At 44.8% G+C, this 20,952-nt stretch overlaps 1 protein-coding gene across 2 annotated transcripts in view; it reads right to left on the reverse strand.

Annotated features, from left to right (window-relative positions):
• LOC135401266 (IDLSRF-like peptide) overlaps positions 1 to 20,952 on the reverse strand; it is a 232,313-nt gene that overhangs the window by 145,588 nt on the left and 65,773 nt on the right. Inside the window, exon 1 of one of the 2 annotated variants that reach the window (XM_064633548.1) lies at positions 6,923 to 7,236. The exons of the other annotated variant lie outside the window; for it this stretch is intronic. Within the exon in view, the coding sequence (XP_064489618.1) occupies positions 6,923 to 7,043 (121 nt within the window). The 5' untranslated portion in view covers positions 7,044 to 7,236. Of the gene's footprint in view, positions 1 to 6,922; positions 7,237 to 20,952 lie in introns of those variants that run through there. 2 annotated transcript variants of the gene reach the window in all.

The raw sequence follows: 20,952 nt of genomic DNA on the forward strand, positions 1-20,952 counted from the left end.
CCTTCTAGGGTGCCGCTCCGAACAAGAAACACGTCGCTCTGGTGTTCCGTACACTTTCGTGAAGATCTGTACACACATGGGCAAGCAGTCCAAAAAGAAGGCAGGGTCCCCTGAAGTTTGTAAACTACCCATACTGCGTTGTTACCCTATGAGGGGTAAATGAGAAATATGCCGGAAGATGAAAGCATCTGTTATGCAATTAACGTGTGCGTACAGACTGTTTGCAATGGTCGTCTCCCAGACTTGTATAGCTAATACTTCTGGATCTCCTAGATTTCTAGCCGTAGTCACAACAAACTGTACACTGTAACAGGAGATTGGTAGCAATTACAGATTCTAGTCCCCCGCATTGCAATTACTCCCCATTGTAGTCCCCCGACCCTGAAATTTACTCACCAGCACTGCAAATAGTCGCTAAACTGAATAAACTTCCGTCTATTTAGTCCCGAAAGGGACTAGTGATTGTGCGTCAACGGATCTGGTTCTCCAAAGAACTATAGAATCGCTCCGTTTTCTTTCTTTTCTTTTTATTAGAGTGTATGCTTCGACGTATTGGTTATCTCAGAAATGGTGTAAACAATCGGCGCTTATAAAAACAGTAATATAGCCCAATCTGGTGCAAGCAAGAGAATTACTTTCGCCTTCCATTCTAACGCTTTTGTCGTCGTATGGAAGCCATTTGGAGAACTATTTAGTCGTATCTGCGTGGCGTATGGGTTGCTTAGTCCGGAGTTTTTCGCCCTTTTCATTGTAACAGTACTGCGGATAAGGATAAAGATATTCAGAAACAGGAAAGAACAGCTGCGCTAATTAATGCAATGGATTTCGTGGCCTCGTGACGTGTCACCGCACGCATTGCATGGCAGGAGAGTTCCAACAACTTCTCGGTTCCGCTGCTCTGTTTACAGGTGTACGTGCCTTCGAAATGAATAAAAGCGGCACCTAATCATTCACCTCTCTGGCACATCTAAATCTAAGTATACTCCCATGCATCCAAGCGGCCCGCGCATGTGGTTTTGCTTTCCGCTAAGCCTCACCGGCACACCTGAATCGATGATGTCTAATCTCTTCCAGGAACAGTCGGTCGATAAAAGCAGTAGCACGTTAGAGCTTAACTCTGTTTGAGCAAATAAGACGCAATTAAGTTGGTACAGCACGAGGGACACTTGCGTCTGTACAGTCCTTACAACATACGAACTCAAAGAGAATTAGTATAGTGTGCATAGAAGTTCCCCTTATCCACCCTAGGAAGCGTATCCCAATTAATCAATTAATCGTATGTCAGCGCAAATTGGCTTTTATCGTAAGATAGCGTATCTGATTTCCCATTTCCAACCTTAGACTTCCTGTAGAACAAGTAAGCGTGCTTTAAAGCGATAGCTAAAAAAAAAAAGGGTGACCTCCGTGTATGTCTGTCCGTGACTTTATAAGGTCACGTGACACTGTCACGTGACCATAAAGTGACAGCAATGTGGCAGTGTTCTATAAAGCTACCATGTTAAACGCGTTTTGCGCAAGGCCCAAACATGCAGACATTTCTTTAGAGGACACTGTGAAGAACAATAGTCTTGAAAAGAGGCAATAATAACAAATATCGCTTTGCGCAACCGCATAGCCCTTTTTTGTTCTTCACCCAGAAGCAAGCGGCTTAAGATGACGAATCTCTTCATTAATCCTCGTGATCACAAAACTGTCTTATGTGTTATGATCAAAGGAAAGTCACTGGCGTGAGGGTGTAGCGCAGAAGTGCTGAATAATACAGCGCGCGTAGGTCGTGCATAATGCATACTCATCCCGGGAGCTGCATGTGCTCGCATCGAGCAAAACATCGGGACGCGACTGGGCCGAGTTGTTGCCATTGCGACAGCTTCAAGTCTTCACCTGTAGATGCTCAAGCAATGTAGCTTCTGCCTGCTATAGATTAGGGTTCATATATGAACGCAAATGTACGTAATACATGCGATATTAACGTTGATAATCCGATCGGGTGCAGTATACGACAGCAGCGCATAAAGGTATGTTTCGGTTCAACCATTGTGTTCGTTTCACAATGGTGTACGTATGCACAACGTGAGTCTCATAAGGAAAAGCTCTTGATACTACAACACTATGAGCAATCATTTATGCCAACTGACGCCCAAAAAGCGCAATGAGTGCTTAAAATGAAAAATGCACATCCGTCTAAATGAGCCCGCCGTCCGTTAGCGGTCATGAATTTGTGGTGCAAAGTTCATCACGCTTGATGAGTCACATTTAAAATGAAATTTCAAACGTGAGCAGCCCATCCAACAAGCCGACACTGCCATCGTAGTCAAGTTGGCATTAAACATTATAAGCAAACTATAGTGCTATCTGAGTGGCATCTGACGTTAAGATCTATTGGGAAAGCAAAAAATTCGATTTCACTCTCTATTATCAACATCAACATCGCCAACGTCGATTGCGCTCCCTCGTTTATTCGCTTCTTTCCCTGTTAGATCTCCATGCGTCAGGCAACTAACTTTTGCCGCTGTGTACCGTGTGTTTGACGAAAATCCCGCAGATGAATAATTCAGAAACGGCTGATGCCATCGAGGAACTTTTTGGTAAACATCCTTGGGACGTCGGCCAAGTGCTGACCAGTGACTGCCTCATTTGCATACGCTCATTAAATAAAAATCCTAACGTTTAAGTCATGTTTTTTTTTCTTATTTTTCTGACCTGTTGTATATATGTGTGTGTCTGTTATCTGTTCATAAGCAACATATATATGAGTGCTATATGTTTATCAGTTATATGTATGTATATCGGATGCGCATAAATGACTACGTATATGGTGCACGTATATAGTGTATGCAGTATATTTCTATTGCATTAATTTAGAATAGAATAGAATAGAAATAGAAAGAAAAAAATGGAAACGTAGGTCGGCACTGGTGCGACCAGCTGTTCCATGACGCTTGATGTGTGAAAGCACTGAATGATTTAAAAGAGTATTTCAGCACGTATGTATTAATTTATTTATTGCTATTGTATATACTGTACGTAACTATGTATTACACTGAGGGGCGGATTTAGGGGGATCCGGATGTCCTGACCCCCCTTCCCCCTCAATTTCAGTCGTTACATAGGGTTTAAATTGACCTTCGCGGTGTAATAGCATGCTGTCCAAGGCAGGACACCCTCCCCCCCCCCCCTCAGAAAAATCCTGGATCCGCCTCTGATTACCCTGTACTTTTTTCGTACTTTTGACCTACTTTACATGTACATTTACCATATAGAGTTGCTAACAAAATAAGATAATAACTCGAGATCCCAGAACTAGTATCAACTATGGAACCTCTTTCTGTACAAACTACCCCAAACCTTGTACGCGTGAAATAAGTAAGTAAATAGATAAATTTTTAAAAAATTACTTCGCGCGCTATCTGCACCTGTATCATGCAGAAAAACACCCGCGTCGACACTTAGCAATTTTTTTCGTGTAACTAAAATTGGTTTCGGTTTACATATTTCTTGCGCGGAGTAGCGGAGAAATGTCCTATTTCGCTCCGTTATGCGGCGGGCACGTTTATCCGCCTGCTTCACACACGGGGGTGAGAGAAGATAAGGAACAGCCGTAAAAGATGCTTATAGGTATTCCTCCTCCTTCTCTACCTGACTGTACACAGAGCTCGCAGCTGTCGTTGTGCACGAGAAATAGTGCGATTTTATCCTCATCATGACGAATGTACCGCGAGCGTTGTGTAGCAGCGAGGTAGAGAAAGAATACATTCCCCTATACTGTTCCTTATCTTCCGTCACCGTGGTGTTGCGAACCGGGCGAACGAACACACCATTGAGAGCCGGATAGCGAGCGAAAGAGCGCATTGCTGGGCTGCTCCGCGCAAAAACTATGCAAACCGAAACCAACCAATTAGTCGAAAAAAGATCACTAAGTCTCGATATGGTTTCTTTTAAAAAGAGTAAGGAACCGAGCTGTTTTGTAGTTCATCATCAAATCGTTAAAACTGCAGGGGTACCCAGCAAAGTGTCGTCTTAAACCCGGTGTCGTCTTTTTTATATTCCCCTGCACTGGGTTTTAGCGCTTTTATCGTGGATCTCATTCCGTCCATTGTTGTTCGGGGGTAGTGGGCCGCAGCTCATGTGGCGAATATCCCCATTCATCCTCATTAATTTATCTGTTGTTGTTGTTTTCTCGAATATTTTTCGCCGAAGATTCCGATCGCTATGGCACAGGTGCCGAAAGCGTCGTGAGTAAAATTGAAAAGTTAGAATTTTTATTTAATCAACGAGCTTATGCAAATAAGCCACTCACTGGTAAGCTGTTGGCCGAAGGCCTGTCTCAAGAATGTTTACCGAAAAGAAAGTTACTCGACAGCGTTAGCCGTTGCCGAAGTTTTCAGCGGGGGGAACTTTCGGTAAGACCAAGACTTCGGGGGAAGACCCGGCATAGCTCGTGTGCCCGCTCGCGAGCTATTTAATGATATGATAGCGGCACAACTCTTATCTTACTACAGTTCCCTCTCCACTCACTTTCTCTTCATCGAGAGAACGTGTTAATTAGGGCGGGGATATCTACCTTAAAGGCACATAGAATCGCCGCGTTCTGTAGCCTGCTGTAGCGGGAAGATTTTGGTACGCCGATGGTTAATTGATTACATTGAAACTGCTTCATTTAGCGTTGTCCGCAGCACACTAAATATTTAGGGCTGATATGGATGGACGCTCGGAACGCGCGTCATTCATATTTCAAGGCAGCAGTGAAAGAGGACGCGCGCTGCCGATATCGCTTGCGCTAGAAGCCTAGGAACATCGTGCACGACATGTATGCGCCTTTAATCATACATTCTAAGAAGAAGAAAAAAATAAAACTACAGTGGTTTCAGTTCTTTTGGGGGTCTTAGACGCATTGCCGCCACCAATTAGTCGATTTCAGAACTATATGCACAAAATTTTTCAATTCAATTCAGTTCATTTTATTTCACGTATCAGGTGTACAGCTAGACGCAATTCATTTGACGCGACTTGATTTGATGCGAAGTTTAGGGACTATTTGGCAGTGCTGGGGGGGGGGAGGTAAATTTCCTGTCAATTAAAGTTTCGCGCCTGCCATTATAGCAGTGCCCATGAAGGCCTAGAAAAAAACTGCAGGTCGGACATCAACGGAGATTCGACCTGCGTATCGTATGTGCAATATATGAAACGCATGAAATATACTAAGTAATTGAAATTCTGAGAAAAGGTAAGTTGTGTCACCCGGGATAGTTTAGGTTTTGGCTCCCGTGACACTGAACATGCATGACTGTTGCCAGTAGTGGAGATCATCAACCATGTCGACATATAATGGATACAATTGCTATAGGAGGTTGTGTTAACGTGTTATGAAACTGAACAAAGATCTGTTATTTAGAAAAAAAGTGACTGTTTTAGATGTAACGCGCTCAATAAATGATAAAAAATGTACTCAATGTTCTTATAAGCCCGTGAATGCAATTGTATTACCATAAATATGCCCATCTGTTATCTATAGGGGATATACGTTCTCTCGAAATAATGAGAAGACGGTTAGACTTTTATTTAAAACGTGATATACATTTTAAATAAAAGTTGCTCCTAGCCAACTTTTCATTATTGTTGTACTACGTAGAAACGCGAATTTTGGACAGCGCCTTGTTATCTGTTCTGTTATTCTCTCGAAATATATATCATGTTCTTCAAACCTCTCCAAGGTCTTTTCAACGCGTTTGCGATATTAAACATTCACAGTAATTTGTCACGGAATTAGAAAAATGCCAAAACAAGTTCGTAGTTTACAACCGAATGTCACTGTTTGTGCGCCTGGTTTCGATCTTCGAGTGCGCTCAGAAACCTCAAACAGGGGCCCGACGCAGAATGTGGATTTTCCTTATACAAAGGGGCTAAGTTACAAGCGGAGCAGCAGCAACATAGGACGATTGCATACACAAACACAACGGATGACATACCTACGGGTACGTAATAACGATATATCTGCTATCGACTCGGTCCATAACACGTGAGAGCACTTAGAAACAACAAGCGCTGTATATCGACATTGTTGATCTTGCATTTCTCATGCACCCACGCTCCGCTGGAAATTTGTTTTCTAGGAAGAGGAATGCATCGAGTGAATAGCGAACGAGGCTGGTAGTTTTCATTTGCTAAATGCGTTTTGCAAACCGTGTAACGAACGGTTTTACGGAAGATTCTGCACGTATTTCACGTTATACCTGTCATATGTTTAAAGTGAATAAGTATGCTGGCACGCCCAATAGAAGCAACGCGGCATGAATGAAAATTTTTCACCTTCTTTGTGAAAGGGTTCCATTATTCAATAAAACGAAGGTAGGCAGAGATGAATCCTGATAGAGTGCTGTTCCTTTCCTTTGTTCCAAGCCTTGTCTGTGTTATGGAAGGTCGTTCCGTGACTGAGTTCTTGAGTTGAAAGTAGTTTTTGTATCTGTCAATCGCTGTTTGTTTGTTTATGTGTTTAGAATGAGCGCAGGATCAATCGCGACAGCGGCAAGTGGTTCACACATTACATTAGGACTCCTTTTCCATACTATTGAACTATTACAGGATACAGTAACGACAACTGTAACTGTAATATGAATGGCATTGCAGATGTCACGTCCTTCGTACGCGAAATTGAATGACGCACGAACTCGTAAAGTGTGTCTCGGTGATTAGATGCTGCGTGAGTTAAGCGTCACACAGATAAAGTTCCAAATATCCGCTTTTCTGATTAATATTGTAACTGCTCAATGAAGATGGCAATCGTTCTATTCGAAAAGTAGGTGCAGGGCAGACCCAGAGAGCATGCGCCTCTGCTGGCGTCACGAAAGATCCTGGAGCATGCCGCACAGACATTCAGCATGAGGCCATGTCACTTGTGGAATGTGCATTATAGCGAGGCTCTCACCTTCACGCTTCACGTTGGCCAGATTTCTGTTAAGCACGTGTGAGAAGTTTATGAGGTAGGCTCCCTGACTCAGTCCCACCAGCACAAAGGCGAGCAGACTCAGATGAACGGGCCCCACCATGGTTGCTGCTTCGATGAAACAATCCGCTGCCAAAAACAACGAAACGGAAAGCCGACGCAGGCGCACGGAAAAATGAAGAAACCACCGTTTCGAAGTTGAAGGGGGTCCTCCAAACTCGGATCCACCGGAAGAAGCGCGTTCCAACTCTGAGCGCTTTTCTGCCAGCTACCGGAGCGCTGCGGCAGAACCTACTTCAAGGCTGAGCCCAACAGTGCGCTGTTGATCACTGCGCAGGTGCAACAGGCGTGCGCGGGCCAATCAGAGAGGAGAATTTACTGTCCGGTGGGGATTTGAAGGAGAGTGCATGGAAGGAGTTTTGCGTTCGATAGACCCCAGTTGTCTTGTAGGGAAAGAGAGGGAAGTGCACCCTCCACGTATGGTAAATGTCCCGGGTGTTATGTGTGGGAGGTTTGTGGTGGTGCCGTCTGGGTGGTCGGGAGAGAAAGGAGATTAAATTTGCTGCGCGTAGGAAGCCCACAGACGTCATCTGTGACGTCACGGAACTGTGGGTTCCGGACTGGGCGACAGTGCTAGCCGTTTTCTGGAATTTAGTTTTGCCCTGAAACTTTGCCGCGGAGCTTCTAAATAACTGAAAGCATTCAGTGATGCGTCTTCTTAGAAAATGTCCTGTTTACAATCTACATGTGTTCAATGTTACGAATACCTTGCTTCGTTGTACTTGCTATGGGTGATTCGTGAGAAGTGGAAGCTTAAAAGCCAAATAAAAGAGAGAGAGGAAAGAAGGTAACGTGTGACAGGATTCAAGTTAAGGGCGCTCCAGTAAGTGCTTCGTGTCGTGTCATTTGTTGTTTGTGTTTGTTTGTATTTCCTTGTAACCAGTTCGTGCAGCGCCCGTAAATAACTTCAAGGCTATGGAATATCAACAGTCCTATGGCAAGGTTTGTGTGACAGGCTTCCAAAAGCAGATTCTTCGCCAAAGTAGAAAACAGCTGGAACTTCGCAGCATGTCGATTGGATTTGCTTCTCTTTATGAGTTTTATCATTCGTGTATACCCGCCAGCCACAGTCCTCTCGTGGCCGTTCAATCTTTCTGTCGCGACCGACAAATAAGAGACAAGAGAGATGACGCATTGTTGCCGCGTACGCATTAAACGACGAGTAACAAAAAGTAGTGATTTTAGTCTCTTTATGGACAAGATATATTGCCAAGATCATTAGTCCCTTGTGGGACTAAGTGCACGAACCTTTATGCGAAACTGATGGAATTAGTTAGTCCCTCGTCTCGCAGGGGTTTCTTCAGTATGGCTTTATGCGAAGTTTGATGACTGTTTGCGGTGCCGGGGAGTAAATTTTAGAGTCAGGGTACTAACATGGGGAGTAATTGCCATCTAGGGGACAAGAAGCTGCGATTGAACGCTGTAATTGTTTGCCAACTGACTCTTTTTCTTTTCTGAGAGTTCCGGCGCACGCCAAAAGAACCCTAGGTGGTCCAAATTATCCGCAGTCCTATCCTTCGGCACGTGCAACATGTCGCCACACTGCGCAGACAAACCTCACGTCTAACATCACGGTACCATTATTATTATATCTGAGAGTGTAATCAGCGTTGGCGTGTCACTCGAAGAGAAACGATGCAGCGAGTTTCCTCCCAAAGAAGGTATAAGAATATCCTTCCCTGTTCAAACCTGCTACGTGCTTTTCGCTCTGATCCTTCTTAAAGTCGTGCATGTATTTGTGGCTATCTGTAGATGGCCAACTGATCCATTTTCGCACCGAAGAGGCGGTTGTAGCTGAACCCTAAGTACTGCTCGGCGATGACGGAGTCGCTCAGGAGCTTCCCAACCCATGACCTCAGTTTCTAGTGAGTTTATGTTTATGACCTCAGTTTTAGTTTATGAGGGACGACTGCATACAGATACAGACTGATATGGAAGGGATGAGCCTGAGAAGGTGTCAGAAATCCTTCCTAACGGAACAGGCAGTTACCGTGGTGTGAACTCGCCTTGGTCTCAGAGCGTGTCCTCAATGGAATTAATACCATTGCAACGTGTGGTGCGTATCAGTGCAGAGCTGTGGTTGGTGGCTGTCTTGTGTATAATTGAGCCCATAGAAGTCGGCCCAGGACGTCAGTCGTGACGTTGCCCACCTCTGTGAGGCCTACAACGGCGAGCTCTTTCGTCATCACTACCACCACTGGGTGATGTTGAGTGACTTGTCTGGAGCAGAAGACAAAGGTTGATGTAGAGATCCAGGCTGAGGCCAGGTGCAGGATGTGATCCGAGACCGGACGATATCCACGGGAGGTAGGTACAGAAAGGTGTGATTTCTATAGGAAGCGCGTTTCTCCACGTATGAAGCATATATATAGTTTATTGAAACATACATAATTTCCAGAGAGCATAGAAGTAACTATTATACCGGACCTCAAAGAACCGAAAAGAGCTCTTTAGGAAATCTCTCAGTCTGGTTAACACGTTTCAGCTCTCAAGATAGAGCGCTTTTACCCGGATTTGCGGATTCGTGTCCGTCCACGTGGTAAGGGGATTAAACGTTTAGCATTTCCTATACCTAAACCCACTTAAGAGCAAAGAAGAGCTGGCTTTTCGCTGCATTCGCGGAGTCTCGGACAGGAGTTGGACAAAGTAGAGGTTATAATATGGGAGGCTTATCCGGCACGAAAATTAGCGGCCACGTCTAATGTCATTAGGCTTTTGAGATGCGAAGCCTAAGACTATATAGGGAAACAGGACGGTGTATGCGCTGTGTACACACGTGTTGCTCGGAAACAACCCAAGCAGCACAACATCTTGGCCCAATAGAGGCCCAATGTTGGTACAATCTTGGTCCAATGTTGAACCAATATTGGACCAATATTGGCCCGATATTGCCAATATTGGACCAATATTGGGCCACACACACATAAAGAAACGATTATGAGATGGGGCTGATGCCGGCCAGCAGGCTGGGCGCTGCCCCCTGCCAATATTGGGCCAATATTGGGCCCCACACTCATAAAGAAACGATGATGAGATGGGGCTGATGCCAACCAGCAGGCTGGGCGCTGCCCCCTGCCAATATTTTGCCAATATTGGGCCACACACACATAAAGAAACGATGATGAGATGGGGCCGATGCCCGCCAGCAGGCTGGGCGCTACCCCAGTGTCAATATTGGGCCAATATTGGGCCACACACACATAAAGAAACGATGATGAGATGGGGCTGATGCCGGCCAGCAGGCTGGGCGCTGTTCCATTTCCAATATTGGGCCATGATGTTGTGCTGCTTGGGAATACTGCTTGAATTCAAATTTTGATTTTCTTTATGGTACCGTACATGGTTCCGTTCATTGGTTCATTGTTCATCTTATGAGATTCCATTTTATGGTACCGTGGTTGTAAAGTGTGCGCATGCCAGTTCCAACGTTGAACAACACAGGTTGCTGACGTTCCGGCGCACGTTAGGCCCATTTCACATCCAAAGTTTTTCTCGGCCTTGTTTTTAACGGAGCCAAAGCGGGCCCATTGGAACGTACAGAGCTCGTTCGCTTTCTGGTTCTGTATTTGAAACAAATGGACTACAAATACGGTAATGTGAAACCGGCCTTCAAGTATAAGTGTGCAAAGCTTATCCTCGGCGTGGCTCATGTGGTTGTTCCGCGACTTAAAACATATCATGCAACAGAAACCTCAATCAAACTGGTGCATTTGAGGCTCATTCCAAAGCTTGAATTCAACGACTATTGAAACATCTAAAAATATGAGGTTCAAGAAGTATAGCAACAAAATTCTGGCGCGCGTCAAGAGGAGAGACGGAGAGATATTGTAGTTTGCGACGGGGACTGATTCTCAAAAAGTGTCTCCTTCACTCCGTAATCGACTTATTGGAACAAATCCTCTCCGAGAGGGCCACATCAACCAATCCGCCGATCGGAATAGGCGCGAGGAGATGCAATAACTCGATACGATGCCCTTCTGTCGCATTCATGTGACAGCGGCTTGTGTTCTAACACACGTAACACATGTTCTATAACACGTTCTGTAACATATTCTATAACACATGTTCTAACACACATACTGGAACACTCATATCGGAAAAGGTGATGAATGTATGAATGTATGTGCGCAATGCAGCAGCTAAATAGACACCAAGTGTTTGAAAGATGAAAGACGAAAGTCACTGAAAAGGTTAGCTAGCTGTAGGACTCGAACCCACAACTTCTGGATTGCCAATCCAGAAGATGTGGGTTCGATGATGGGTGATGATTGAATGATGGGTGCTACAGCTAGCTAACCTTTTCAGTGACTTTCATCTTTCATCGTTAATTTCTTAGACAAATTTCAGGCTTTGTATGTATTTGTCCCTTCTACGTTGTTCCAGCCTCAGAACATCAGTTCTTTCATGACCAAGTGTTTGTTCAGGCTGTACAGAAACCTTGCTATTGAGGAACACGAAAAAGACGAATAACGCGTCCTGGAGTAGCCAGTCCCGAGTGGCTCGGGACTAACATCTCCATTTTTTTCTTTTACAGTAAAAATCAATCAATCAAAAATACGACACGACGCATTGTGATGGAAACATCTTTCGTGCACACGCGGTGTATTGATTTGATTTGATTTGAAGAAAAAATAAACTGGAGATTTTGGCTTCACTGTAGTGTGAGGCCCGCAACTCCACATCATTTGCACCAGTTACTTTGGTGGAAAACTCCTGCAACGATGATGATTATACCAATGAAGAGGATGATGACGGCGACTATGATGATTAGTGATGGCGGTGATTCGACACAAAACAATTACAAACGCACACTGAGTTGTCACGGAACACGCCAACACGCAAACAGTCGAACAGCAAAACCCACACTCACAAAACACTCATGGGCTCAAAACTTGTCGTCTGCGTCAATGTCCGGAAAAATTTCTCTACGGTGGAGAACGCCCGGTATCTGACACTGCGATGTCAGGGCCCAAGTACTGTTGAGACACTGAGCGGACGACCATCCACTGATGCCAGCTCCTACTGTAGAAGGCGACGGGCTTCGCTGTACCGTACGCAGGACATCAAAATGTGCTCGACATCCTCCACAACACCGCACATGGGGTGTATCTTGTCCACTTCCTTCGCGTGTTATGTAGAAATATATGTTCCTGCGCGGATTACGAATCTTTGCTTCAACACATTAATAGACAGGAAATTTGAGTATAATTACACCTTCGTATACAACACGGGAATAGCTTTAAAAAAACGAGAAAACTTGACACGTTAACGTCGTTTCAGGATGTGCGACTTAACACAAACATTACGATTCACAATGACAATTAACCCTGCGATTCATTGATGACATTACGATTCACACGGTCACATATACCAATAGGGGGGAGTTTTAGTGCGTCGTACGCTATTGCCTTTGCGTACATCAGGAATAGCGTGGGGGCTCTGCGCAATGCGCGAAGCTCTCTTTTTGTTTCGCGCTCACTATTATCTCTAATTTGTACTCTTTTTTTTTTCATTATAAACAAACAAACAAACAAACAAACGGTCATGTGAGGTAAGGAAGAAGGACAAATCTCTTCAGCACTAACACGTCCATTTAGGATTGTTGGTAAGATTACGTTCTAGGGATTGTGGGTGCGATGGGATTTATTAAAACAAGACAGCGAACGGGAGATTAGGGAAGCCTCGCTGATACCGGAAGCGGGTGACACGTGTGTCAGCTCAGAAAGCATTGCCTCGACAGGAAGGGAGAGGGAGTACCTGCTGCGTAAATAAAAGAGCGGTTTGAATGTGTATGCATTAAAGTTTTTCATTCCGTGCGTTAGCGCCGCGAAGCAACTGTAGCTATGAGCGGCGTACAGATGTGGACAGATGGAGAGAAGACAGCTTGAAGGAGTGGGGGACAGTGGGGGGGGGGGGGTTCGTATGCGTCCTGGGCCGATTTCAGGGAGAACTGCGCAGACATTCGTCTGGAAAGTCTTCGGAAAACCCAGGGAAAACCTCAGACAGCACAGCCGGTGGTAGGATTCGAACCCACCACCTCCTAGTCTTCAGCACGACTTTCGCTACCACCAACGAGCGATGCATTGCATTAAAGTGTTGAAAGTAGAGCGCTGTGTTTAGGGCTTTTTGTGAAATGGAAGTCTCTTCAGCGGAAGTCGTATAGTCCATGTCCGCATCGCAATATACTTGAAGTTGTGCTGTATGAGCATGCAGAAAAGGGGCCTGCCAGAACAGTCCGTTCCATTGTCGCACATGCATTTCCCGTTTCTGTATAGCATGTCGATAAATTGCAATACGGCCCCGAATTTTCTTCGTCAGGTAGTACATACTGGTATTTAGGTACCATAGCAACAAATATACTGAAGAGGGGATAAGCTGACTTTTACCCTTACTCCATTCACACTCGAAGGAGAAAAAAAGGAGTAAATGCGGCTTCTGGACTCCTACTCTGCCCCCCTCCCCAATTACTCCCCATTTTAGTCCCCTGACCCTGAAATTTACTCCCCAGGAACGCAACTAGTCACTAAGAGAGAGAGAGAGAAATACATGATGACGATGATATGGAACTAGTCACTAAACCTTGCAAATGGTGCCCAGAATGCAACAATCTACGTAAGTACGTGCTCTTCGTGAATTTGATGGAACAAGGCAATATAACTATGCAATTATCGGCCTGCACAGTTAAAAATACTTATCGATTCCTTCTTGGCATGTTGCTCTATGCATGTCACGCAACATTCACGGTTAATGACATAATTCCAAGTATTTTAATTCATTCGCATATGGAATATGTACACAGGACTGTAAAGACAAAGCGTGAAAACGCGGTACCTACTCTGTGACATTCATCTAGTCAATGCATTTAGTCCCCAAAACGACAGAAGCCGACACTGAAGATTTTTGTTTAAGTTTAATTTGTACAAGCTTTCGCGTGGAGGTCCACGCTTCCTCAGGTACAAAGTGAAGTGGTGACACACATAAGTATATAAAGACATTTATATACTTATGTGTGTCACCACTTCACTTTGTACCTGAGGAAGCGTGGACCTCCACGCGAAAGCTTGTACAAATTAAACTTAAACAAAAATCTTCAGTGTCGGCTTCTGTGTTTATGTGATCTACAGGACTTGACTCCCCTCTTCGTATACGCATCCCCAAAACGACTAAAATTACTTTACTTTTTGATTAGGACCTCAGAGGTCGAATTGGCCTCGTAACACGCATGCATGACGCCACGACTTCACGGAGCGCAGTGGTGATTTGGGTTTGTTGGTAACAATCCATTCCAAAAGCTGTAAAAAAATATATTAAAAAATTCCGAACCAACATACCAGACAAGAGACAGCACTGAACGAAGAGACTTGTCTGGTATATTCGTCCTTTTATGTAATTTAATGTCCCGGATTTTTCTAGTTTTTAGAATGTGCATCTTCAGCCTCACAGTTCATATCATCTTCAATATGAAACCACTTCCCTGACAGCACGGTCGGGAGAGCGATACGTATGTCATGAAGGTACGGGGAGCTTATTTTCTTCATCAGGGTGCTGCGCTAGTACATTATTGTTTTTCAGTATGTCTCTCGGGTAGCAGATGGAATTCTGGGCCTGCTACGGCTGCTGTGCTTATATCCGCTACGGCGGAAAATTCCACTTGCTATAAAGGGGCAAGGGGGGGGGTATGAAGATTTATTTTAAAAAAAATCAAAGGTGAAAGGTCAGCCAGACAGAGGTCGGCTTGCTGTAGGGTCTACTCATCGAAATCGTTGAGAGTGAAGGAACGTTTCTTGACGTACTCAAGTGTGTAAGGAACGATTTTTCTTTTTGTTTCCATAAATCCGCCTCTCTCAGTATGTGGGGCTCTCCATGGTAAAGCACGGCATCTATTCCGCACCACAGAGAATATCGGAGCAATGCCAGCCACCGTAACTTCCGACAACGATGCGTGGAGTGCTTAAAACACACGTCATAAATTTTCCAGGTTCCAGACTGGTTTCAGTAAATTATGAAAAACGAGAAAACCGCTTTTTTCTATGCATTGTCGGTACGCTATCACGCGATTTTTTTCTTTAGCTGTCTGATCAGCAGTTTTGCGTTGAAACTAATTCGAGAAGGCGCATTTCCTGGCGTTGTAACGACAGAAGTGCGTGGTATGCTTCGAAATTGCGAATACGCAGTACAATAAACATCGTAACAAAGTTTTCCACTGCTACTTAACAGCGCAAACCAGCACAAGCATGAGGCTTAGCAGGCGGAACAGGCCGGGCCAGCGACACTTTTTTTTTGTTCTTGATGATACAAACAATCAAAGACATAGAATGTACTATTACCTAACAATTTGGGCGTTGAAGGGCCGAACGAGCTAATACCAGTATCCAACATCCATATACGATGATGCTAAAACAGTTAAATACATGAGCGTGTGGAGAACGCTTATCGCGTTTTCGACGACCTGTAGGTGGCGCATCTTAACTCCAACATGCCGGACGTATCCAGATTGTCACTTAGTTTCGATTTTGAGATTGCTGAACCGCAATGTTGATTCTCGATGCGTTGAAGGCGAACGAGTATTAAACGCTACACATATACTTCTGGCAGCGGTAACCGAGTTGTCCAAAGAGAAGGCTATAGTTGTCGCGTATTATTTGCGCGTTTTTGATCAACCACACTTCGTGAAGGTGAATTTCACGTTTTCCGGTTGCGAGGCCAAAATAGCAAGCAGCGAGTGTCCTCCGCTGCAGGAATGTCAGATAGATGCAAGCACACGATATCTGTGCTGATGCTCTCTTACAGGTAAGATCTAAGTGTGTAGCGCGTGTACGAATATAGTTTAGAATTTACAGGGTAATGTTGCCACATCCGTGTGTCACTGATGCGTATGTTTTTGGGAAACCTTAACGAAACGTCGCATTCTTTCTGCTTTCTTTCCCAAGCGATTTCACGCGCTGATTCAAATGCACAGCACATAATGGATACTCAAGTTTGGAAAATATTGTTCTGTTTTGCCTAGACTAGGTTTTGCTTCCCTTCCTGACGTGAGTTGCACAGAAGTGTGCTTCAGAAAAAAAGAAAAGAACAAGAACGTTCACCAGATATGTAGGCAGTACCGCTCCAAGAGCTCTGCCATACACACATAAGCATTGCTGATGTAACAGGTTGGCTGATTTTGCGTCGCTCAATCCATCTCTTCCGAGGATGCGTCAAAGTAGGCGGTGTTCCATGTGTGGAAAGAAGAAAACGTGGAAAGAGAAACTGGCTGTCTCCTCTGCGCGCATAGTCGCGTTGTGGCACAGAACAAAAGTCGTTTGGTTTAGTTTGCTGGTCGTTGTCTGTACTGTTTCCTTCATCCATGATTTCAACAGCAAAATACAGGTGCAGATCCACGACCCATGCGAAAAGCAGCAAGTTCTCCGCAAGTGAACGCGGGGTCGGCCGTGTGTACCTGGATCGGCTAGTCCCGAGTTTCACCGCTGTGCGGCGTCGACTTGGCGAAAAACGCGATATTCGCGTTTTTGCTGTTTGCAGTTGCAGCCACTGTTTGCTTATGACAATGGCGATGAGGCTAAAGCACACAGTTTGGCGCTCACAGGTCCAAGTGACAATTTTTTCTCTCTCTAAAGATTTAGCGCATAATATGTCCCCAAAGTAATAATTTAGCTCATTTCAGTCATGTTTACCTTCATTACAAACTCCTTACGCGATGCATTGAAAAATCTACTTTGGGGCAGTACCGTTCCCAGTGACCCGTACCGTTCCCGTACCTTAACCGAGCATAGCACTCCTGGACATTACATGAGCTCGTACTACAACACGAGTGCAATTTTCGACGCATTGTAGCATTTCAAGCCTATATAAATACAAAATCAGCCACGACAGGTGGTGAATATCTAAATGGCAGAGCGAGTCGCACACCAAGCCCTCCCAGTATATTCAGTACATCTCTACGTGTTCCATTTCATAACTGGCCAAAGCTTTATTTTCCCTGTAGTATTAACACTTTTTGCAGATACGTGACTTGATCCCTGGTCTCATTTATTCTCATTAAAATGCTCGCCTGTTTCATTTCACGCGATGTGGAAGCAAATAATAATGTTCGCGAAGCGACGTGGCCACCGCCACTATCTCCACTGCACCATAATACTCGCCACGTGATAAACTTTTGGCGAGGTTTCTTAATGAAAACACACTGCGCAATGTTTTATTTCTCTCGCGCATTACGCGAATGAATGTCGTAAATCAGACTCTTGTCGTCGCGTTTATGACCGAAATAAATTTTGCCCACAAAACACATGCCTACCTTATCTGTGTTTATTCAATAGCTACACATTTCATGAAATTATTTTATAGATACTGCTGCGACTGGTGGAACCTATCAACATGGCTGGGTGACCTTAAGATGCAGGCAGGTTGGAAACACGACGTAGCCCACTCGCTTCTCTGTGTGGTATAGACACCATGCTTTACTTTAAACTTGCTCCGCGACTACCGTGCCCTTATACAGCCCTTCTCCACTGCATGAGGCTCAACGTTGCCTTTACGATTGCCTTCAGACACCGTATCCGCTCCACCCCGTCTTCAATCTGCCCCACCTGTGGAGTGCACGACGACCTCCACCACACCATCACCAAGAGCGTACACTCTTAGGAATTGGTGTGCTAGGTATTTACTAACGTCCGTTCGACCTCGTCAAGATTCTCGCACCGTGGTCGAAAGCGACCCACCCGGTGCAAGGTGTTCTTGCGGAGTTCTTGCGTTCCACTGGTCTGGCGACATATCTTTAAAGTACCCTTTCCATGATTATCCCCTCATTCGTTCTTAAAGAGTAACGGGGCAGTGTACAGCCAAAACGGCGGTGAATGTGTGCGTGCGTGTGTGTGTGCGTGAGCGTGTGTGTGTGTGTGTGTGTGGTACCCAGAAAAGAACTGTACTCCATTCTCAAACTTATATAGGTCGTCGATATATGTTTATTTATATCGTCATGTTCACACGTTGTTCAACTACGTTCCACGATGCTTGATGACACCATTTCCTAGGCACAGCTCGCCACTGCTCGTAACGCAGACATCACTACAAAACTTGTACAAAAGCTTGCGATGTCGCAGTGTTTGCCCGCTCCAGTAAAGATAGGTGTAACCTTTCTTCGATTACAGCAAACTGCCCTAAACGCAAAGCTGTGAAGCTATATAACCAAAATTTACGACGCTTTCCTTTTTGTTTTCCCTCGAGCTGTAGGGAACGTTGGTTAACAATCCGTGCAAAACATTCGTTCCACTGGCATTGTCATTTTGCAAGCCGACTTCACCGAACGCAATTCAGTAATAGGTGAAGCCCCCTCTACACAGCTGGGATACAGCTAGCAAGTTGGTTTCACCTGGTACATGTATGTACTGCGGCGCAGCCACCCTGCTGATTGTAAGTCAGTCTTGTAAATCGGGCTCCATGCATGCCTTACACAATCTGAAGTGAAGCCGATTTGCAAAGTGACGACGATAACCGAAAGAATGTTCTGGAAGGAACCACCATAACCTGTTTATGGAACGCTTTTAAAGCTGCAGTACCCATACATTGCACATTGCGCGGCCGTTATTGGTAAATGCGACTGCTACTACGAATCGCCGAGTGCCTCCCACTACAGAGAACAGGGCACGAAATACGGGAAGGAAAAGAAACGCTAGAAGGGTTTTACGGCTAGGTCGTAACTAGGAATTACGGTTTAGCGCTTTGGAACAGCGGCTCGGCGAGGCTAAATATCCTGGCGTTCTCGTTGTAAGAAAAATAGCCCTTGAATGATTGCAACGCCTGTTTTACATCCGGGATGTCTTGGCTGAAAGCGGTCATCCAACGCGCTTACCCTGCTTTATGCGAAGTTTTTGCGATGTTTCAGTTACGTCGCGTTAGACTTTGGAGAACGCAAATAACATTATGATCGAGGAACGCATTCTTCACTATTTCGCTATTCCCTGTTTTTATTGCCTTTCTCTGGATACACATCTTCGAAAGTTGTGCTGGTCGTGTCACGTCGAGACGGGGAGGTACCCGGGTTCGAATCTCGGTGGCCGGCTGTGCTTTCTGGGATTTTTCCCCGGGTTTTCCTCTGACGCTGTCAGATATATGCCTGCACATTCCCTCATAGCGTTTAGTCGTGACGTTGCCCACATATGGGAGGCCGACAGCAGCGAGCTATGTTTAATACTGATAAAAAAAAAGACAAAACAGATGGGAAAGGTTAGCCATGATGTGTGCTTGCTATTCCCAAAGCAAACAAACAAACAAACAAAAGGAAGATAAACGCAGCGGAGACACAGAAAGTTATGAAGAAATACAGAAAAAAGACAGCTCCCTCACTAATCGTTGTGCAGACGGTCATATAGGACGCATCAGAGAGTGTCAGCGCGGACGTGACTTCAGCGTGCTGAGTAGGGCCAAGTAGCACCGCCAGGGGAAAGCTCTCGGTAGCCTAGATGAGCAAGACGGCGCCGGAGACTGGGCTGAACTGGACTGTCTTACGGGGATTCATCAATGTCCCAAACTATGGGAAGTTACAAATATATACACTGTAAACTTTTTCACACCTTTAAAGGTGTGCGCTAGGCACATTCAACCTGGTTGCGTAACATTGCATCTCCAGGATGATATTTTACAAAATTTGGAAAGCATTACTAAAGATCAAGTGTCAGTGCAAATCTTGCTTTCATTATGTCTCGGATATCGTAGGTACGAGCTAATGCATATATGCATCGCTATCGATAATCGAGCACGCGCAAGTGTCTACAATACTGTTGAACAATGTTGAGATGTTGCAAGACTGAATTTTTGGAGGACAGACAACACTCGAGTAAAGAAAATTTGTGCGAAACCGTGCTCCATTATGATGTTACCAAAATTACACTTAAAAAGGCGTGCGCCATGCACGTTGTTACACCTTTAAAGGTCTGAAAAGATTTAGAGTGTAGGTACATACGTACCCATTACTCAACCTCATCTATCTCTGAAGGCTGTGTCGCGAGAAAGAACAGCGAAAAGGTGAACGAAACGGGGATAATGGCAACTCCCACTCCGCCGAACAATTTGGGAACAATTTAGAAACCAAACTAGGTTTTGTGTCCAGTCCAAATTCTACGACAAGTTTGCTTTTAGCGCGCATGACTCCCAGTCAAGCAGTTAGCATGATGCAACGCAGTATTTTCGATCGTTCACTTTGATCCCCTCAGTGCCGCTGCTTTGGGCACCGTAATTGTCGTAATAATCAATGCCAGACGTAGACGCTGCACCGTTTATTAAATTGAATTAAAATCCTCGCCCGTGGAAGGATCCCGGTGGGAAGGTCCTGACGAGGTTTTGTTCCGTCGAAAAGTAAACTAACCTGCAAGTTGGAGTTAATAGAAACTAGGTCTAAGTGTGCAATTGTACTGGCTCGGGATGTTGCCGGACTGCAGTCGTAGTCGCGTCACAATAGACACTGAAAACGGGAAGAGGGGATGTTCGCAATACCGCACATGGCCTTCATGCTTGGCGGCAAGCGTATAGTATGTATACAGGGTGTCGCAAACTAACACGAAAAAACTTTGCAAAATGTCGCACACTAACACTTTAAGGAAACGTTGTTAGCAGTCGTGCACAATAGTCGCATGTACTTGTTTCATTGTACTAATTGGTTAATTATATCATAGGAATCAGCTAATTTTTAAAACGTTGCGCTATAAGGGCAGAGGGGTTAATTGGAAAGTCGTAGAACAACCTGTGAAACATCCAACCGAGGTGTTTTATTTTTTTTTACGTGTAAAAGAAAGTCCGCAAAATACAAAAAAAAATTGACTCGGAGAACAAGGAGCAGTCGAAAGTTCTCCGAGTCATGTACCAACAAGCCCACCAAGCTACTCTAGTAAAAAAAAAATTGTATTTCCGATGCTTTCCTTTTAGGTCGAAAAAAAGAATAGAATGCTTCTCAGCGTGTT

This window comes from Ornithodoros turicata, chromosome 7, assembly GCF_037126465.1.
Source record: "Ornithodoros turicata isolate Travis chromosome 7, ASM3712646v1, whole genome shotgun sequence".
Taxonomy (NCBI): domain Eukaryota; kingdom Metazoa; phylum Arthropoda; class Arachnida; order Ixodida; family Argasidae; genus Ornithodoros; species Ornithodoros turicata.